Consider the following 22,265-nt stretch of genomic DNA (forward strand, 5'->3'; position numbering starts at 1 on the left):
TCCCTCCCAGTCCCTCCTCAGCTCTAACCACTAGAGCCATCCTCCCTCCCAGTCCCTCCTCAGCTCTAACCACTAGAGGCAGCCTCCCTCCCAGTCCCTCCCCAGCTCAACCACTAGCCAGCCTCCCTCCCTTCTCGATTCTAACCACCACTGGCCAACCTACCTGAACTAAATGGCGTCTTAAAATACACTTTTTTTTTTTCTTTTTTTTTTTCCCTTGCTAAAATGGCTGCCGTACCCATGATGGTGTATAGGGCAGCCATTTTAGTAAGGGCAGATTGCATCACAGTTTTTTTTTTTTTTGTTTTTTTTTTAATATAAATTTATTAGTTTCTCACATTTTTTTGGGGGGGGGGGGGGTGGTCCAATACAAGAGAACGCACAGCAAGTCATACCATTGATTTTTATGCATTTTTTTAAAATGATTCTTTCATTTTAGCATCAGGCAGCTAATCAAGCACAACTCTGCCACATTGAGAGCAAGCAGCTTAAAGTGTAGCAATGCAGGTTTTATTTGTGTTTTAACATTTCCCCTTATTGCATGATGATTGAAATCATTGTGGTGTTCTGGGTTCATTTTTCTCTAAAGCTGCCTTTATCTGGCTCTGTGCTGCTTTGGGCTTGTCTGGACAACCCTAATTGTGAACAGCCGTCACACTGTCACATGATTTAGAATGGAATTAGAATGGCCGTTCAGACAGCCGTCGCACTGTCACATGATTTAGAATGGAATTAGAATGGCCGTTCAGACAGCCGTCGCACTGTCACATGATTTAGAATGGAATTAGAATGGAATGCACTTAACAGTTCTGCAGACGAGCTCATAGGCAGCTTTAGGGAAAAATAATTACTCTGCATTGGAGCATCACAACCCAGAGCCACTCTGAATGATTGCACACAGAAAAAAACATGGTCAGGGGGGGAAAAAAGTACCATTTAAAATGACACTGTGAAGTTACTTGCTGTTTACCGGCTCTGCACACAGTCCATATGTAGCTGTGCAGTTTTGACATGCCTCTTCATTTTGAAAGCATTGTACCACCCTGAGTAAGGGGGTTCTCTGCTCTGCAATGCTTTTAAAATCAAATACATATTACTACTTCCAAAAAAAGTGCACATCTGAGACAAGTGTAGCCAAGGCAAGGGCCCAAGAGGGATGATTTGATCAAGTTACTGTGTGAGCCACAAACGCGAAGCGTCACGGGAAGTGCTGAGTTTGAAAAGCCGTCTTCCTGCTCCTGTTGAATCTGCCCTCAGCTGAACTGATCACCCCTAGTCCAGTCTGTATGATAAACGAACCCTACCTGCCCTCTGCAGGAGGACTGGCCAGCCCTTTATTAAGACACAGTTTCTTACCTCCTTTATTAATGGGGTCTAGAACCCTGATGATCGCTACTGGGGGTGATCAGAGGTAAGAAAATGGATTTCAAAGAGTCCTTGGTTAGTTATCTTCCACTAAAGAATGTCCTTATCAAGTTTCACCACTAATGCATAAGCAGTTTTGTATACAGTCAGCACTCGGTTATCCATTACCCAGATACACATCAGTCGCGTTTTACCCCCCTTGTGTTAATAAACTATATATATATATATATATATATATATATATATATATATATATAAATAACAAATTAATGCACTTACCCGTCACATGCGATTTCTGACTCTGTCACCAGTTTTCTGATACAAAGCCCATCTCCCCATCTCTTCACTGGTACAATTTATCTGAATTTCCATCACAGCCCGCATTTTATTATTTTTTTTTAATCAGTCTGTCTTTATTGTAGTTACACAGTGTTTCCTCCAGTTTCACCTGACGAAAATGCAGCCAAAACAAAGCGAATGAGACCAGCTAGGGGGAATGGAACCGTTAATCATTACAATTCTAGCTACTGTGATGTATTTTTATTTATTTTTTTAAACTTCTATTGCTTTTGTGGATTTTCATTTGCAAGTAAACTGACATTAGGGCCTTATCGAGCACTATATTCTGCAATTTTGAAGACTTGGGATACTGTTAATTCTGGAAACTTTTTATTTATTTATTTTAATGTTTTTGGTTTTGCTAAATTTCATTGCCTTTTACGTTTTACGCAGTTCTGTGCATGGATAACATTTAGATTTCATTTTGCTGTTGGGTCGTTAATGTAAAATTTTACATACCGCTACAATACACACCGGATTTAAAAGCATGTTCTGTATTCCAGTTAACTTGTCGTCTCTCGTTTTGGCAAGTGATATTTTCAGAATCATATCATTGTGAATTAAAATACTACTTCTGTTGAAAATATAGTACTGTGCCAACAAAACCAACTACAGTACATCTAAAGGGAAGCCTACCTATTTTAAAACACAGTCCTTTTCAGGTATGTATTTTTGACATTGTATCTTTTTTGTGTTCCTTGAAAAACGGACACCTGACCAAAATGAAATAATCGGATCTGCGTCGCACGCGTTTAACCGTCACTGAAGTCAGTTTTATAGGGTCGGATAGGTGCGTGCTGACTGTATTCTGTTTAAAAGTAATCCAAATAATTTGTGTACAGTTTTTTTTTTTTAAATCAGGTGTTGAAATGGCTTACTGTAGCTTTGAATGTCAATAACTGCAAAACTCTCACTTGTGGAGAATAATTACAAAGCGCAGAGGTAAGAAATCAAAAATATTATTACAAAACAGTAATAAAACCACAGGCAGTTCCTATCAGTGGTTATTTATGCAACGTTACACAAACATATATATATATTTCTATCTTAATTTAACTACAAACGTCAAAGGTTACAATATTTATTTCAGCATTTGTTTTTCAATATTTCCTCCAAAAATGCTCATTCAGAAGTATTTTTGATGCTATGATGGTACTGTCTACAAGGTGCTAGAAATTTCAATATGATAATGCAGAACCTAATTCTAGAAAAGTCTAGAAAATTCTGGATTGTAGGTGAACATTCTTAGAGTATAAAAGAGTTAGGCTTAGGATGATTGCTGTTGAAGCTGACACCCTGGGATCCTTCAAGAAGCTGCTTGATGAGATTCTGGGATCAATAAGCTACTAACAACCAAACGAGCAAGATGGGCCGAATGGCCTCCTCTCGTTTGTAAACTTTCGTATGTTCTTAAGTCAATATGGGGGAAAAAGTAAATGGCTTAGGCAGAAAATTATTTATTGTCATAAAGCTGGAGAAGGATACAAGAAGATTTCCAAGCATTTGAGTATCTCAATTTCAACTATTGTTTCTATTCAAGAAGTAGAAGACTGTCGCAACGCTCCCTCGGTCTGGAAGAAAGAAGGTTCTTTCACCAAGCACAAGTTGAAGAATTGTGAGGAAGGTTAATAACAATCTGAGATTGACTGCCAAAGATATTCAAAGTGAACTGGCTGCAAGTGGGACAGGAGTTTCCATTTCAACCATAGGTCGAGTATTGCGTGATGAAGGTCTCAATGGTCACAGGTCAAGGAAAAAGCCACTCTTGGGAAAACGTCACAGGGACAATCGCTTAAAGTTTGCAAAACAGCATTTGAATGATGGATGCGAGTTCCGACCAAAGGTTTTGTGAAATGATGAAAATCAAGCTATTTGGTCACGCTGGTAGTCGCTATGTTTGGAGAAAAGTCTGGTGAGGCGTCCAAAGAAATGAACTGGAACAATTTTGCATTGAAGAACGGTCAAAAATCAGTAAAGAATCGTGCCAAAAACTCTTTGACAAATATCCAGATAGTTTAAAAGAGGTTCTTATTGCTAAAGGAGCCTCAGGTAGCTATTCATGGTCAGGGTATGAATACTTGTTGAATTTTTTGAGTTTAAAAAAAAAAAAAAAACGCTTATATATATCTATATATATATATATATATATATATCTATATATATCTATATATATATATATATTAGCTCAAAGAGCCAGCTGCTAAATAAATATAAAATATATAATATATGAGTTTCATACAAATTCCAGAGAAAGTGTAAGCTACTTAATTTAGTGTTTTGTCAACGAAAACGTACTATTACTGCTTTTATTTATTTTGGTCCAAAGAACACTGAGAGAGATGGCGTTTATTTTATTATTTATTTTATTAAAAGAATGAGCGTGATACGTAGTATTCGACTGCTGTTTTAAGTGCTGCAATTCTAATCAGGCGTTCTGTCCCGCCGCCTCAGCCTGTGTGGCAGCTTGTAGGAGATGGGGGTCCTTGCCCTCTCTCTCTCTCTCTCTCTCTTTAACACCGCACTCACTCAAACATGGCCGCCGTGCGTTCTTGGTTTTTCTGAAGAGTGCAGCCGGCAAAGCTCCGCGAAAAACAACCGTTAGATTTAAAACAAACCCAGTCCGACAACGTGATTCCCTGTTGGACTCTTGGAGAGGGGAAAACCCTGTTACTGACTGGAATTTACCCCGGGAAAATGCTGTCGGAGATCAACAAAGACTGGTGAGTTCGCGTCTATCTGTGGGGGGCATTGCGTTGAGTCCCTGCAGCAGCAGAGTCGGTCGCACTATATCACGAATTATTGATTCATTCAGTCATCGAGAGCGTTTTTAACAGGATCGTCACTTAAAAAAACAAAACCAATACTAAATAAATGATTTTAAAACGGTTTGGAAAAACCAGTGACGGTGTGTTTTATTTTTTTTATTTTCAATCCCCCAATCAAATCCTATAACGTTATTTTGCATATATATATATATATATATATATATATATATATATATATATATATATATATATATATATATATATATATTTATATTTTATATTTTTACAGGTTACGTAAATCTTAAATACTAATTAATTTAAGTTAAAAAAACGTGTTCCTTTTAATTCAATTAATTATATATATATATATATATATATATATATATATATTAAATAAAGTTTTTCAATTTAATTTGTAAACCCTAACGCTTGCTTGTGTTTACATTTTGGGAGCACATTTTAAACCAGCAACTCCAAACAGGCTACTCTCGTCAAGTCTTGACCTGGGTTTAAAAGCATCGTTTGTTTTGTCAGCTGTAACCTTTTAAACGCTATATACATTTACACAGAAGTAAGGATATTGTGTGTTTTTATTTGCATGTGTTAACCAATGTTACTACCCGCATGTTTTTTCTTGCCTGCGTTATTTCAGCCTTGTTGTAGTCGGTAACTGATCGGCCTTTTTTAAAAGGGAAGTTTCCAGCTTTTGAAATGTAACCTGTATAAATTCTTAAAGAATCGACATCGTTTACGTGTAACCCAAAGGCCTTGGATCACAGCTTCACTGCAGAACAATAGATTACAGACAACCACACAAAGACTTCGTTTTTACACGAACTACCTCGAGTTTATATATCTTGCTGTTACTGAATTTAACATGATCAGAGAAGCAGCTATTCAATTAGGTGATAACGATAGGGGGAGATACCTGTGTGCAAGATTCTCCCAAAATGTCTCAACTATATACTGTCTTTACTTTTTATTATAGATTAAGATTTATTTATAATAAAATACTAAATCTTAATCTATCTATCTATATATATATATATATATATATATATATATATATCATTTGTTTATTTAGCAGACGCCTTTATCCAAGGCGACTTACAGAGACTAGGGTGTGTGAACTGTGCATCAGCTGCAGAGTCACTTACAACAACGTCTCACCCGAAAGACGGAGCACAAGGAGGTGAAGTGACTTGCTCAGGGTCACACAATGAGTCAGTGACTGAGGTGGGATTTGAACCGGGGACCTCCTGGTTACAAGCCCTTTTCTTTAACCACTGGACCACACAGCCTCCTTAAGTAGGACAACCCATCATGTTTGGGTATAGCCAATTATAGCAGCTCTAATCTTGTGTTAAATTTGTTCCAAATATGAAAAATCACTCAAACAGCTGTTGGCTGTGCTTTTTGAATTTCATTTTAATAATATATATATTTTTTAAATTGCCCTCCTATGTATTTTCAGGGCCTGGAGAGCCACTCTGCTATTGGATAGAGGTCTAGGGTGTGATGCATAGTTGAGACTTGGTGACATAATTGAGGCCCAGGCTTCTATTGAAAAAAAATATTTATTTAGTGAAGGGGGAGGTAATAACCAAACCCACCTGATGAGTTTTCGTTTTTAGAAGACGAACGACAACGTCCTTTTTATTATCTAAAAGAAACTTTTTAAAACTCTTTGGCTGTAAAGACTATTTTTAGTCCTGGCACCACATGTTGCCCCAGATATTTCTCTCCAAGCCATGTAGGCTGTTCCATTCTGAGCAGTGAATGTAAATCGAGTGTGTGTGAGTGTGTGTGTGTGTGCGTGCGCACACGTGATTGTTTAAAAATTCCACCATGAAGTTGTGTGATGTCATTTTGGATTGTGCTCTCATTAGATCATTAGGCACCACAGGTTTAAATATTCAGGCTCTTGATGAAATGCAGCTACTCCCCAGAACGCTAACCGCGCTTTCTGTCTGAATTTTATTCAAGCTGTGCTGAGGCGTGCGATCGCTTCTATAGCAGATTCAGCAAGGGGTTGGAATGCTTCACGTTGCAGATTGTACTCTCCTGCCTCGGAGATGGGAATCAGACTCCTATTGCACAGCAGTGTCACCCATTCCAGGTTTTACTACCAGCTTGATCAGCCCCAGTGTGTCTAGGTAACAAGCTCAGGTGTGTCTGATTATTAAACTCCTAGTGAAACCAGGAATGGATCACACTGCTGTGCAGCAGGAGTCTGATTCCCATCCCTGTGATGATAACCAGCATTATTATCGCAGGGATGGGAATCGGACTCCTATTGCACAGCAGTGTCACTCATTCCAGGTTTTACTACCAGCTTGATCAGCCCCCAGTGTGTCTAGGTAACAAGCTCAGGTGTGTCTGATTATTAAACTCCTAGTGAAACCAGGAATGGATCACACTGCTGTGCAGCAGGAGTCTGATTCCCATCCCTGTGATGATAACCAGCATTATTATCGCAGGGATGGGAATCGGACTCCTATTGCACAGCAGTGTCACTCATTCCAGGTTTTACTACCAGCTTGATCAGCCCCCAGTGTGTCTAGGTAACAAGCTAGGGTGTGTCTGATTATTAAACTCCTAGTGAAACCAGGAATGGATCACACTGCTGTGCATTGCGAGGGAGTATTACTTAATACAGCACTAACCTAGATAGTGATCCATATCCCACATCAGTGTATCCTCGCAGCACTAAGAGTTACAATCCTAGTGTGTCATTTTAACTGGATGTGACACCTCTCCCATTGCAGTGAGCTGAAACGAGAGCCGTCGTCTGGTATGATGGAGCCGGAGAGCCGAGAGGAGAGCAGCAAGCCCAGTGATGAGAGGGGGAGCAAGGGACGAGCAGAGGAGGTAAGAGGGAGGGAGCAAGCGAGCGACCGGGACACCTTAATGAATTTAAAAAAAAAAGTTGTCAATTTTAAAGTGTTCGTTTTTTGTGTTGGGGCTGGACTAATTCATTCTTTTAATCGCAGTTCTAAAACCTGAGATTTCTTACTGAAGCGATCAGCAGTCTCTGCAGTCTGATTGATCTGTCGTCAAGTGAATTGGAGTTAAATCCAGTCCTTTTCTAAAGTTTTCCGTAGCTGGTAACTACTCCATAGTGATGCATGTAGACGTACTAAACTTAAATTCAGTGATAAACGTTTCAAACGCTTTTGAAAAAGACTCTTGAGGCGAACAAAACCTTTGTCAATGAATGCAAGTTTCTACGTTATTAAAATCTGCTCCGACTAACTGAGCACTTTCGTAAGAAGTATGGGCAAACGGTTTTATTTAAAAATGCAGGTGGAGGGGGGGGTTAGTCCAGCCCTGGGTTGTGGGGGAGGGATTAGGGGAGACCAGACAGTAGAAATGACCCTTTTTAGAGTTTAATTAAACTGTTCAAATTTAATAAGGGTCATTCCGTGGAAATGTTGTTTAAGTCATCAGTATTAGGCCACTGGCAAGCCCAAAGACTTCATGATAATTGACTTTTTGTGTATTAGGATAGACTTGCAGTAATCATTACAGTATTGGGCTATCCATTTCTCTGATATTGAAGACTTATCTGTGTAGTATTTTTGTGGAATTACCCTGTAAACTGAAATAGATTCCACAGAGTTAAATATCTGGCAAAGATAAATAGCTTGGCGCTTTATAAAAAAAAATATTAGTTTGAATGCAATACAGCTTCATGGTAAGAATTTAGTGGGCATGATAGTTCATTAATACGTTGTGTAAACGTCACCAACAATAGCCTAATAATCAAGGTCAGCTGTCAGTCCAGTCACAGGGAGCAGGGTTAGCTGTATAGTTCAGCAGTCACAGGGAGCAGGGTTAGCTGTATAGTCCAGCAGTCACAGTGAGCAGGGTTAGCTGTATAGTCCAGCAGTCACAGGGAGCAGGGTTAGCTGTATAGTCCAGCAGTCACAGGGAGCAGGGTTAGCTGTATAGTCCAGTCACAGCGAGCAGGGTCAGCTGTATAGTCCTCCAGTCACAGTGAGCAGGGTTAGCTGTATAGTCCAGTCACAGCGAGCAGGGTTAGCTGTATAGTCCAGTCACAGTGAGCAGGGTTAGCTGTATAGTCCAGCAGTCACAGGGAGCAGGGTTAGCTGTATAGTCCAGCAGTCACAGGGAGCAGGGTTAGCTGTATAGTCCAGCAGTCACAGGGAGCAGGGTTAGCTGTATAGTCCAGCAGTCACAGGGAGCAGGGTTAGCTGTATAGTCCAGTCACAGCGAGCAGGGTTAGCTGTATAGTCCAGTCACAGGGAGCAGGGTTAGCTGTATAGTCCAGTCACAGCGAGCAGGGTTAGCTGTATAGTCCAGTCACAGGGAGCAGGGTTAGCTGTATAGTCCAGTCACAGGGAGCAGGGTTAGCTGTATAGTCCAGTCACAGGGAGCAGGGTTAGCTGTATAGTCCAGTCACAGGGAGCAGGGTTAGCTGTATAGTCCAGTCACAGTGAGCAGGGTTAGCTGTATAGTCCAGTCACAGCGAGCAGGGTTAGCTGTATAGTCCAGTCACAGCGAGCAGGGTTAGCTGTATAGTCCAGTCACAGTGAGCAGGGTTAGCTGTATAGTCCAGTCACAGCGAGCAGGGTTAGCTGTATAGTCCAGTCACAGTGAGCAGGGTTAGCTGTATAGTCCAGCAGTCACAGTGAGCAGGGTTAGCTGTATAGTCCAGCAGTCACAGGGAGCAGGGTTAGCTGTATAGTCCAGCAGTCACAGGGAGCAGGGTTAGCTGTATAGTCCAGTCACAGGGAGCAGGGTTAGCTGTATAGTCCAGTCACAGGGAGCAGGGTTAGCTGTATAGTCCAGTCACAGGGAGCAGGGTTAGCTGTATAGTCCAGTCACAGTGAGCAGGGTTAGCTGTATAGTCCAGTCACAGTGAGCAGGGTTAGCTGTATAGTCCAGTCACAGCGAGCAGGGTTAGCTGTATAGTCCAGTCACAGTGAGCAGGGTTAGCTGTATAGTCCAGTCACAGCGAGCAGGGTTAGCTGTATAGTCCAGTCACAGTGAGCAGGGTTAGCTGTATAGTCCAGCAGTCACAGTGAGCAGGGTTAGCTGTATAGTCCAGTCACAGTGAGCAGGGTTAGCTGTATAGCCAAATATGCAATTTTCAAAAGCAGTGTGCCAATCTATTAAATTTACCAGATTTTCAGCAAACAATTCAATAAAATTAGATAAATACAACACTTAAAAAAACAAAACAAACCAAAAAAAAAACCGTGAGGCAGACTTGAAGTTGTAATACTGTGAAGCCGTAAATATTTGCAAACCTTTTATTTGTTTTTTAGCCGGGGGGGGGGGGGGGGGGGGGCATTTTTGGCACAAATATCCAATTCCACTAACAATAGATACTTTGTATATTGCAACAGGTTTCTGGAGCAAAAAAATAGGTTTTATGGGTGTGAATCACCAAATATTTTGGATGCAAATATTTATGGCTTTACAGTAGATGCAAAAACGTGCTCTGATGCTACAATAGGCTTGAGAACCGGTTTAATTTGCAAATAGCAAGCTATTGAAATGCTAGAGTGGTGATTAGTTCAAGTTTAACAGGCTGGCTTTGTTGCATAGCCCTGAAATTACCCAGCACCCCCCTCCTTGTAATGTTTAATAATTCAGATTTATCTTCAGAACTACAGTATCTAGTGAGGTGGTTCTGAAACACTGTTAGCATTAGCATGTGTCTGTGTCAGCATTTTTGCACTGCAGGCTAGAGAAAAGAAACAGATGTGCCCATTGCTTTGTTGTGTAAGGTGCTCACTCCTCTCTTGCACACTTTTGGTATCTGTGGCCTTCGCCTGCTGTACACCTGTGTCTCATAGTTCCTTGCTAGTAGGCATCGCAGTTAAATACCACCTACCTACCTACCTGCCTGCCTACCTGCTACTGGTGGAACCTTGGGATAGTACACTGACCCCCACTCCCTAGAGAGAGAGAGAGAGACAGAGAGAGAAGAGGCTGACCTAATGATCTGCAGATTGCCATGGAGACGGCTGCAAAGGGGAGGGGACAGAATGCACGGGGAGTGGCCTGTTTGTTATTAGGGCTCCTCCCCTCCACCCCTTTTCTGTATGATCCTCCCCTTGTTTGAAAGAAACTGAAAAATCCTCATGTAAAGAAATGAACGATACTTATATTAATAATGAAGGAGAAAGAGACACTGGAGGGTGGGGGTACATCTAACAGCCCCCCCTTCCGAAAGACACTTGAATCGGATAAATTCTTTTTTTTTGGAATCGCCAGTAAGCGATTTTGTCTTCAGTCAAGTAACAAAGAATCTCTTTTTTGTTTAATTATTTTTGGTTTTGTTTGCATCATTTTTGTAAAGAGCTTCTGTTTCGGATTTGTTTCAAAGACGTCTTCCAAAGGGTATGAAATACCGACGCTGGTTGCTGGATTGAAAAAAAGACCATCAGGTGTCAGTTTCAGAATGCACTGCCATTGTTTCTGAAGTCTGGAGTTAGTCAAAGAAAACGCTACAGAGCTGTAGAGAGGATGTTGGGGGTGAAAAATCAAAACGAAGAATGGATTTAACAAGAGAAAATAAAGTTCTTGAAAATCACAATGCATTTACACAAGTAGTTGCTAAAGCTACGCAGAATCTGCAATTCACAATTCCTGCTGGACTCGTTCATACAACTTTCTTGGGCTTGTGGCCCATTTAACTGGAGTTATTGTGATGAAGCATCATCCATGATCAACCATCAGCAAAACTGCTTAAAAAAATCCCCCTGTTGGATTATAAAATACCTCCTGCAAGGTTGTGTTTTTTTTTTTTTTTTGTTTTGTTTTTAAAACTGGACATTTCTGTTGAATCATTTTTGGACATTACTATTAAAGTCCAGCCAGCCAGCTCCCCAATTTGTCCCTTTTGAAATCTGGGATGTCGCTGATTATAAAGAGACCTTCTGATTGGCCCTTGAAAAGTTCTGGGACATTGCTATTGGTTATCTGCGACCACATTGTCAACTTTTCTGCCGTCTTCGCTAGACAATACAGGCAAGAGCGCATTTCACCATCTGTGCAGAAACGTCTGGGCTTTTCGCTGAACAATGGATGTTAAGGATGTTGCACGCATAAACCCAGTTTTGTACCAAACTTTTGGCTTGTCAACTAGACATCAAGTGTGAAACACAAATAGAAACCCTTTACACTTGAACAAAACAGAAAAAACAACATTTAACAAAAAAAAGGAAAACAAAATGACTATCCCACGACTACCACCAACAAACCAAGTGTTTATCTCCATTGGAACCCCTTTCAAACACAACCAAACGGAAGAAAGGGGCTTGTTGTTCTACAAAGACGATGTAAAGTTTTCTTGGTTGCTTTTGATGGTTTGAAAGCCAGCATTGGACTGCCTCTTTACTCCGAAACAGAACCAGTCAGCCTCACTCTCATAAAGCCCGCCCGACACTCTGATTGGACCATTGTTGCCTAGATACATTACACACTGCCGTGCGATTGGTCGATAGCAACCCCAGGCCCCCGGGAATTGCAGGTCACAAGGGTACCTGGAAAATTTGTCCATTTTTATTTGTGTTTTTTGTGATATATTTACATAATTCTCTTGTGTGTATTTTATATATATATATTTATATATACACACAACATGATGCAGTAAAATATCTTTTTAAACCTCAAAACTGTAATTTTAAAATTGGCTGAAGTATTGAGTTTTTAGCTTGTAAGATAAGGATCACTGCAGTTTTTTGTGTTTAGCATGTACATAGCTTTTGAAATATTCTATTTTTTAAACCTATCAAGATATTAAAAGGGGGGCGATCCTTGTAAATTAAATCATTTAATACCAACCACCCTTACAAAAATAACTGCAGTGCCATCAAAACTGAATAAATATGTAAAGCCCTCTCCCTGTGAACCACACTGCTGTTGCACCTTCTCCAGATTTCAAACAGTGCTCACTTGATAAGCTGACTGAATTCATTAACATGAGTTTTAAAGCACCTCACAAGAAATGTTTTCACTAATAACGCCACAACGATATGAATTCTTTTTTGTATTTGATACAAGATACTGACTGTAGTCACCCACCAGCATGCATCTTTTTTGTATTTTTGTACAGATGTATATTTGTAAGCTTTTTAATATTGAAGTTTGTTGCACTAAACTTGTAACGTTCTCCAAAAATAGTTGAATGTATTCCAAAGACTTTGTGTGATTTGTAATATTAATTTCCCCGCTGCATCTACTGAGGTGCAAACAGTCGACCTTTCAGTTTTGTAACAGGATTTCCACATAGTGAAGTTCACTATTGAATATGTGGTGTGTAGGGGACACACACAAACCTACACTGGATAACAGCTCCCTACACATTGACCTACAGCCAGCATGGACCACTCGTATGCTTATCCAAGTGTCGTAGCTTTTGCACTGTGGGTTGAAATCCAGCTCCAGTTGTGTAGCAGTTTGAGAGCCGCCCCAGGTTTTATTATTGGCTGAACCTTAGTGTTTTTAAAAGACCACTGGCAGTATTCAGACAGCGCCACCTTGTGTCCCTACATTGTTATTGTATTGATCCACTTGCAGTGTTGTATTATCACACAAGAGAAGACCCATGTGTTAATTATAATCGGACATGCAATTAAGTATTGATTAGTTTAGTCTGCTGCTTGACTTTCTTAATTTCGTCTAGTTTTTTTTTTTACCTGTGTAGAGTTTCAGATTTTGAAGTTGTGGATGAACTGCCTGTAATATCACAAGATCCCCTCAACAAACAGACAGGAGAAAAAACAGACACTTCCAATATCTCTCGCACACATTACACTGAAGAAGGCGTTGGCAGAAAGGCTAGTTTCTTGAAATAAAGGCATTTAGTAAAACCTGGACTGGCTCCGTCGTTTAGGCAGCTGGAGTATTGATTTCCATTCCTGCTCACTATTGTATCTGGAGAAGGATATAACAGCTTGTTTTCATTGTGAGATTTTTTTTTTTTCTCTCTCACCCTAGTTCTGTAGCTCTTAAAGTTGTATAACATTGAGATGTTTATCTCCACTTCGCTCGGTCTGATCGCCTCGTCCTATTGTGGGGTTTTTCTATCTCTTGCAGGGAGCTCAACTCAAAACATTTACCTCCAGGAAGATCTCGGTGCTGTGTAAGTATCGCCACTTTCTATTTTATTTTCTCATGAAGTGCCCCTTGAAGGAGGCGGAGGGGCGTCTCTTGTGTATTCAGAATTTGAGAATTCGGTGATGGGGGAGGGGTCTGTCTGTTCATGGGTCTGTGTGTCTTATTCAATTGCCATGAAACTTTGCTGTGAACCTCATTTAACACAAGTTACTGTGGATAAATATCTATCCCCTGGCTGGCCCTCATATTTAGCACAGCTTTACTCTCCACGTCTGTTTGAGCCACGGACTGTGGACTTTCCGTGGTGCGTTTTGTGAATTGATTTTCATTCCCTCTCTGTCTGTGATGCATTCAGCAGCCAGTAAGTCTCTCCCTGCAGTTTCCACTGCTGAGCCAGCAGGGGGCGGTGCAGGAGCAGCAGTCCCAAGTGGGGGAGCAGGGGGAGGGGAAGCGGACGGGGGCCCATCTGGAAGGAAGAGGCGCTGGGGTTCGAGCACCGCCGTGACTGCCAAGAAACCTTCCATCAGCATCACAACAGAATCGCTCAAGGTAAACCCTTGCCCTGCAGTACAGGGAGGTGGAAGAGGAATACAGGAGTGCAACATTTCTGCTTGCCAGCTTTTTTTTTTTTCTCCTGCCCAGAGATCCACAATCCAGTTTTAAAGTAAATTCTCAGTCACCTGTCCCAGTACTTCTGTTAATCAATCTCTCTCTCTCCCCCTCTGTCTGTGTGTGTGTCTCTCTCTCTCGTCTCCCCCTCTCTGTCTGTGTGTGTCTCTCTCTCTGTCTTTGTCTGTCTGTCTGTCTGTCTCTCTCTCTCTCTCTCTCTCTCTCTCTCTCTCTCTTCCTCTCTGTCTCTCGCTCTGCCTCTCGCTCTCACCGTCTCTCCCCCTCTCTCTGTCTGCCTCTCTCTTGTCACCCTCTCTTTCTTTCTTTCTCTGTCTGTCTTTGTTTCTCTCTCTCGCCCTCTCTCTGTCTCTCGCCCTCTCTCTGTCTCTCGCCCTCTCTCTGTCTCTCTCCAGAGTCTGATTCCTGATATGAAGCCTGTGTCTGCGGGAGGCCAGGAGGCCGTGCTGGATTTGCACCCGGATGAAGGGCGCCTGTCTGGGGAGGAGAACGAGAGGGGGGAGGGGAGAGGGGACCCCCGAGAGCAGGACAGGGGGCTTCAGATCCGCAGGACTGTCACACAGGTGAACAAACAGCAAGCTGAACCGAGTGGCTGTGTGGAGGTAGCGTGAACTAGCGTTAATTAGGACTCTACAGCTCTGGCCAAACGTTTTGCATCACCCTATATATAGAATGAACTCACTCCGCTTCATAGAGTCCAATGAAAGCTGCTGAATAATGTTCCCTTGTTAACATATTGAATTACACCCCCTCTATATAGAATGAACTCACTCAGCTTCATAGAGTCCAATGAAAGCTGCTGAATAATGTTCCCTTGTTAACATATTGAATTCCACACCCTCTATATAGAATGAACTCACTCAGCTTCATAGAGTCCAATGAAAGCTGCTGAATAATGTTCCCTTGTTAACATATTGAATTACACAACGCCATTTTGTAGATTTCCAGATACTTTACAAAAAACTGACAAATTAAAAAATTTGACTTTTAGAAATCTAACATACTACTATTATGGCTTCCTTCAGGCAGACATTTTTACAATATCACTTTGTTGTTTTCTTATTGAATAGATAAGTAATTTGAATTACAATTGTTTTCAAGATATCACATTATTTTTACATACAATTCCATAATTTCTTTACACATTATTTTACAAAAGGAGGCTGTGTGGTCCAGTGGTTAAAGAAACGGGCTTGTAACCAGGAGGTCCCCGGTTCAAATCCCACCTCAGCCACTCACTCACTGTGTGACCCTGAGCAAGTCACTTCACCTCCTTGTGCTCCGTGTTTCGGGTGAGACGTAGTTGTAAGTGACTCTGCAGCTGATGCATAGCTCACACACCCTAGTCTCTGTAAGTCGCCTTGGATAAAGGAGTCTGCTAAATAAACAAATAATAATACATACAATTACCCATTTATACAGTTGGGTTTTTTACTGGAGCAATCTAGGTAAAGTACCTTGCTCAAGGGTACAGCAGCAGTATCCCCCACCTGGGATTGAACCCACGACCCTCCGGTCAAGAGTCCAGAGCCCTAACCACTACTCCACACTGCTGGCCTGAGTAAGAAGGAGACTGTCAGCCTAGAGAGTGAAACGGGAATGAAAGAGTCCTGTCCTAATGCCACTCTGTCAGCCCCCCTCTGTCACCCTTGAGTGACTGACCTGTGTTTGTTTGTTTCATTCAGGTGGTCCCTGCAGAGGCCCAGGAGAATGGACAGAACGAAACGAGCAAGGAGGGTGGGGAGGAGGAGGAAGCTGGGGGAGAGGAAGAGGAGAGGAAGGAACCCCAGAGCGTAACCATGGAGACCCAGCCTCCAGTCACCAGGGAAACGGATGTCAAGAAAGGTTTATACCGGAACAATCATAATCCTAGGATAAAAACTATAAAATATGATTTGTTTCTCAATGTGTTCATTTTGGGAGGCACCAAAAAAAAAGTACATTTTTAAAACATTTGTCACTGAAGTTATTTAACTTCTAGTATTTCGAAAATCAGCGCCAATAGTTATAAAAAAAAAAAAAAAAATCATTGAAAAATTTAACTTGTGTATTTATTTATAATTTGTGTATTATATAAAGTATATATCTATATATAAAGTATATATCTGTATATATAGTGTGTGTATATATATATATATATATATATATATATATATATATATATATATATATATATATATATATATATATAATATAAAAATTCTACACATATGAAAAATGTTGTTTTTCAGATTTATTTTCAGTCAAATAAAATAACTGTCAAGTTCTGCTGCCTCATGCCTCTCTCCTGTCTCCACAGCGACCCCTGGTGGCTCTCTAGTGCGGCGTTCCATCAGCCAGCAGAAGAGCGGTATGTCCGTCACCATCGACGACCCGGTCCGGACCACCCAGCACCCCTCCCCTCCCCGCGGCAAACCCACCACCATCGTGCACGTCTCCAACCTGGTGAGACCGGCAACCGGGAGTCTCCTATAAAACGGAGTCCTCTCATTGGTTAACAAGTGTTCCGCCCTGTGCAGATATGTCGCCGTAGCAACACCGCTCTGAACTTTCCATTTGTCTGTAGGGCGCACTTATTTTTTTGCACACGTCTTGAAAACAGCGTAACCAGTCGTCGTGGAACGTGGTATTCATGTTATTTAGGAGGGAAGTCATGTTAAAACTTTACAATGCATTAGTAAGACCTCACCTAGAATATTGTGTTTCAGTTCTGGTCACCTCGCTACAAAAAGGATATTGCCGCTCTAGAAAGAGTGCAAAGAAGAGCGACCAGAATTATCCCAGGTTTAAAAGGCATGTCGTATGCAGACAGGCTAAAATAATTGAATCTATTCAGTCTTGAACAAAGAAGACTATGCAGTGATCTGATTCAAGCATTCAAAATCCTAAAAGGTATAGACAATGTTGACCCAGGGGACTTTTGACCTGAAAAAAGAAACAAGGACCAGGGGTCACAAATGGAGATTAGATAAAGGGGCATTCAGAACAGAAAATAGGAGGCACTTTTTTTACACAGAGAATTGTGAGGGTCTGGAACCAACTCCCCAGTAATGTTGTTGAAGCTGACACCCTGGGATCCTTCAAGAAGCTGCTTGATGAGATTCTGGGATCAATAAGCTACTAACAATCAAACGAGCAAGATGGGCCGAATGGCCTCCTCTCGTTTGTAAACTTTCTTATGTTCTTAAGAGTGTCAGATTGTGGGGATACGTATTTATGCCCTTAAAATCCAAACACACTCGTTCCTGGTTTGTAATCATCTAACCCAACCCCCTCTCTTCTGGTGCTGTGTTGCAGGTCCGACCATTCACACTGGGCCAGTTAAAAGAGCTGCTGAACCGAACCGGGACTCTGGTGGAAGAAGGGTTCTGGATCGACAAGATCAAATCTCACTGCTATGTCACGGTAAAATAACTCTCAATGGATAAGAAACCAAGTCAAGTAGACCAGCCTGTTGGCCGGTTTTCTCTCCTTGCATTACTTAGTCATTCCTGTAGGGTGGGTTTCATGTAGGTTGATCTATGAGTTTATGAGCACAGCAGTTTGATCCATTCCTGGTTTCACTAGGAGTTTAATAATAACACACCTGAGCTTGTTACCTAGACACACTGGGGGCTGATCAAGCTGGTAGTAAAACCTGGACTGGGTGACAATGCTGTGCAATAGGAGTCTGATTCCCATCCCTGCGATAATAATGCTGGTTATCATCACAGGGATGGGAATCAGACTCCTGTTGCACAGCAGTGTGATCCAGTCCTGATTTCACGAGGAGTTTAATAATAAGACACACCTGAGCTTGTTACCTAGACACACTGGAGGCTGATCAAGCTGGTAGTAAAACCTGGAGTGGATGACACTGCTATGCAATGAGATTCTTGGCGTGCGTTTATATTACAACATTCCCCCCCCCCTCCCCACAGTATTCCACGATGGAGGAGGCAGTGGCCACGAGGACTGCGCTCCACGGGGTGAAGTGGCCGCAGTCCAACCCCAAATTCCTTTCCGTGGAGTTTTCGGAGCAAGATGAGGTGAGCAGAGCAGTTTTAGAATCTAGCGCACAAACTAAAGGCAGACATTCTCTGATTAAGCGACAGTGACTGTCAATGGAGGCTCTGCTGTGACTGCAGTTGATGCGCCCAGAGCTGAAGGCGAGGCTGCTTGTGTCCATTTTTATTTTGTTAATCTCACTCCTTCTCTCTCTCCCCCTCCTTCTCTCTCTCCCCTTCCTTCTCTCTCTCCCCTTCCTTCTCTCTCTCCCCTTCCTTCTCTCTCTCCCCTTCCTTCTCTCTCTCCCCTTCCTTCTCTCTCTCCCCTTCCTTCTCTCTCTCCCCCTCCTTCTCTCTCCAGCTTGACTTCCACAAAGGTCTGCTGCCGGACCTCCGGCCAGCAGAGGGCCCCAGACAGTTGAAGGACACTCTCCTCCAGCGCGCCCCCCCGCCCCCCTCCGGGCCCCCGCAGCCCCGCCTCTCGGACCGACCTGTCCGGGACCAGTGGGCAGAGCGAGAGCGGGAGATGGAGAGGCGGGAGAGAGCGAGGGCGGAGCGCGAGTGGGACCGGGACAAGGTGCGGGATTACAACAGCAAGCCACCGGCAACGGGGGGCCCAGCGGGGGCGCGCACAGGAGCAGAGGGGCCGGGGGCAGCCGGACGCAGGTCCCGGTCTCGATCCCGGGACAGGAGGCGCAAGGAAAGGGCCAAATCTAAAGAGAAGAAGGCGGAGAAGAAAGGTGAGAACGAGGGTTTGAGAGAGAGAGAGAGAGATGCGTCAGCCATGACTCAAACTCTCAATAGTGCTGCATTATGAAATACTTGAAATATTTCAAATGGGCGTTTTCAATTTTATTTTTTATTTTTTATATTGAATAAATAAATATTTTTCAATGGCCAGTGTTTCGAACAGACGCCTTTCTCGAGAAAGGGTTCTAGTGGAAACGTTTGTTGTTGAATTGAAGACATTTCGAGAGTGTCTAAATGTTTAAACATTGAATTTCTTATTCTAAGCACCAGTTAGAGAGAATCTCGGCGATTGTAAACGTCAAAGCGTTCATTTTATTTAATATCCGCTTACCATTTTCAGTTATATTTGAACTTGCTAAAGACATTCACAAGTTGCGTTTGTCAATATTATTATTATTATTATTATTATTATTTTTCCTATAGTCGTGCATTGAATGTTTAAATCTTTCGTGTGTTTTTATTTTAGATAAAGCCCCTGAGGAGCCTCCAGCTAAACTCCTGGACGATCTCTTCTGCAAAACCAAGGCGGCTCCATGCATCTACTGGCTGCCACTAACACCAGAGCAGGTACGAACAAAAACCAGTATTCAACTGGGTCAGTTTAAGCTAGAAACTCCGTTCAAACTTTAAAACGCGTAGACCGGTCTGGAATAGTGTGCTTGTATACAACTTTTTAATATCTTTTATACTTTTTAAACTATTAAGCTTTTTGTCCTTTTTTTGTCCTTCATTCACTTTAATGGGACTTTTTTTCAACATTCTAAAGCTCCCCATTGTTTAAAAACTCCCAGACTTAAAAACTCAAAAACTTTCTATTTACTGTAAACGATGTAACTTTTGACACAAAACAGCTACTTTGACCACTTTCCCAACAAGCCAGACAAAAAGTTAGAGCATATGGAATCTTCCTCTACTTCTCTGCTATTCAAATGTGAAATCAAAACAGAAATAACTTCTACCAATCAAGAGGTACACCTGTTTTAGTAACCGCATCAACTAAATTCTCTAACTTTCCCAACAAGTTAGACAAAGTTAGAGGTTATGACATCTTCCTCTACTTCTCTGTTATTCAAATATGAAATCAAAACAGGAGTGGCGTCTACCAATCACGAGGTACAGCTGTTTTAGTAACTGCATCAACTTTTCAGTAGGCTACTTCCCACTGTTGAATTAACTGTCATAGAACTTATAGCACATTCTAAGCATGAGACAATTAGTAAACAGTGTGACTTTTGACACCAAATCAGCTACTTTGACCACTTTCCCAATAAAGCAAGCCCCACAACTTTAGTTACCATCTAGTTTTTATTCTTCCTCAGGTGGCGCTGAAAGACGTGGAGCGTGCTGAGAGAATGAAAGAACGAATCAAGCGCCGCAAAGAGCAGGAAGAGGAGGAGAAGAAGAGGGAGGAGGAGAGGACGCAAAGACTGAAGGAGCGAGAGAAAGAGGTGGCTGAGAAGGAGAGGGAGCGAGTGAGGCAGCTGGAGAAGAGGAGAGAGCAGAGGAGAGGAGGAGGAGGAGGAGGGGGAGGGGAGAGAGGAGGGGGAGGAGGAGGAGGAGGGGGCAGCAACAGAACACGAAGCCGCAGCAGGAGTACCCCTCCGCCCAGAGACCGAAGGCGTTGAGAAACAGACTGAAAAAAAAAATATATATAGAAGCTTGTTTCAGTTTTCTTTTTTTTTTTTTTTTTTTTTTTTGACGTTTTGACTGTTTTTAAATGAGGGAGATAAAAAAACCGAGATGCAAAGCGAACAGTGACGTGACAAAAAAAAAATATATAAAATTAGCTACAAATAGAGAGAGAGAGGGTTTTGATTTGGGTGTTTAATTGGAATGGAGCTGTCTTCAAACAAGGCTGAGGATTTTGTTTTTAATTAAGCAAGCTTCGTGAATTTAGAAAATTAAACGTGACCGAGAGAAACAAACGATAAAACTAGCGTGAGTGGTAAAATGAAACGGAGACAGACTTTCTGAAATGATTTTAAAAAAAAATGCCTTTAACAAAACGAGCACAATAAAGCAAACGGTGCATTTAAATTGAAATTACAAATTCATCCCGGTCGGTCCTTCTGTCTGTCTTTAATTGAATAAGACCGAGAAACTCCTCTTAACCGGTGACAAAGGAGATTTAATTTTTTTTTTTTTTTTATATAAAACTGCAGAAACAATACGAGAGAACAGTGAAACAAAGCGATCTTCAATAAAACAAGTGTTTTACATCATCCTCTAATCTGAAATTGCTCTCTCTCTCTCTCTCCTCTCCCTCTCTCTCTCTCTCTCTCTCTCCCTCTTTCTCTTTCTCTCTCTCTCATATCCCCACTAGTTCCTCTTTCTAGTTGGGGTTTTGCATTTATTTGAAACAATCTGAGTGTTCTTGTTCCCCCTCTCTCTCTCTCTCTCTCTCTCTCTCTCTCTCTCTCAATCTTGCATGAGGCACAACAACGTGATGCTTTTATTTGAAAAAATACAATACAAATCCGTTTACATTTTGAAAGAATATTCCAACTTTGTTTTTATTTTTATTTGCTGAAAAACAACCCCATAAATTAAAATAATTATCCTCCTCCCCCCCCCCCCCCCCCCCCTCCATCTCCCGTTCCAGAAAGGAGAGCCCAACACTCTCGTGTCCAGGGGAACTAAAATTTGGTTTCTCTTTTTTGCAGCGCGTTCCTTTTGAATCCTATTACATGAACGAACAGAAACTGCTAATTTTGGCCACTGAATAAATTTCAAGCAAAATCAATATCAAACGTTTGTATCGGCAAATACCAACGACTATAGCGTTTTGAGAGTGGCAGATATGTAGTGTCACACTATTCAAAAAAACAAACAAATAAAAAAAAATATATATAAATGACAATTCGGACAATTATGGCTTATTTTTTAAATAAGGGGAGTTTTGTTTGAATTGGTTGCAATGTTGACAACAGATCGACAGCCCTTTTGAAGACTCGAATAACCCAAATTGTTCGTGTTTTGATTTTTATAAGAAGTCTCCTTTGGTTTTGATTTTACGGCTGTAAATGTTTAAAACGTGGAAGAAGAAAAATAGGTTTGCTTTTTGTTTCTTTTCATTTTGGTTTTCCTTTGTGTATTTTTTTTTTTTTCTTTTACTAAACGTTTAACCGTTGCATTTACTGTATTATGAAGATCTCTTGATTTTAAACATGATTACATTTGGTTTCCCAGTGTCCTCATGTACAGTGTGATCTAGGTATATTGTACACTGTACTTTAATACTGTGTTTGGAAGGGAGTGAATGTAAAATTTGAAATAAATACCAAGAAATTAAATCAATGTGTTTTAACTTTTTTTTTTTTTCTAAAGCTCTTGAAAA

General features: G+C 41.4%; 1 protein-coding gene across 3 annotated transcripts in view; it reads left to right on the forward strand.

Moving 5' to 3' along the window:
* The window catches only part of acin1b (apoptotic chromatin condensation inducer 1b), a 37,836-nt gene extending 16,111 nt beyond the window's left edge, over window positions 1–21,725 (forward strand). The window contains exons 9-19 of one of the 3 annotated variants that reach the window (XM_033997799.3): window positions 7,238–7,340; window positions 13,545–13,590; window positions 13,921–14,114; window positions 14,588–14,755; window positions 15,878–16,037; window positions 16,492–16,637; window positions 17,490–17,597; window positions 18,113–18,220; window positions 18,540–18,918; window positions 19,395–19,495; window positions 20,248–21,725. In XM_033997799.3, the coding sequence (XP_033853690.3) occupies window positions 7,238–7,340; window positions 13,545–13,590; window positions 13,921–14,114; window positions 14,588–14,755; window positions 15,878–16,037; window positions 16,492–16,637; window positions 17,490–17,597; window positions 18,113–18,220; window positions 18,540–18,918; window positions 19,395–19,495; window positions 20,248–20,553 (1,819 nt within the window). In that variant the 3' untranslated portion in view covers window positions 20,554–21,725. The remainder of the gene's footprint in view (window positions 1–7,237; window positions 7,341–13,544; window positions 13,591–13,920; window positions 14,115–14,587; window positions 14,756–15,877; window positions 16,038–16,491; window positions 16,638–17,489; window positions 17,598–18,112; window positions 18,221–18,539; window positions 18,919–19,394; window positions 19,496–20,247) is intronic. The other 2 variants (XM_033997800.3, XM_033997801.3) reach the window with 2 other exon arrangements.
* The last annotated feature ends 540 nt before the right edge of the window (window positions 21,726–22,265 follow it).

Source organism: Acipenser ruthenus, chromosome 44 (genome assembly GCF_902713425.1).
Source record: "Acipenser ruthenus chromosome 44, fAciRut3.2 maternal haplotype, whole genome shotgun sequence".
In the NCBI taxonomy this organism is placed as follows: Eukaryota; Metazoa; Chordata; class Actinopteri; order Acipenseriformes; family Acipenseridae; genus Acipenser; species Acipenser ruthenus.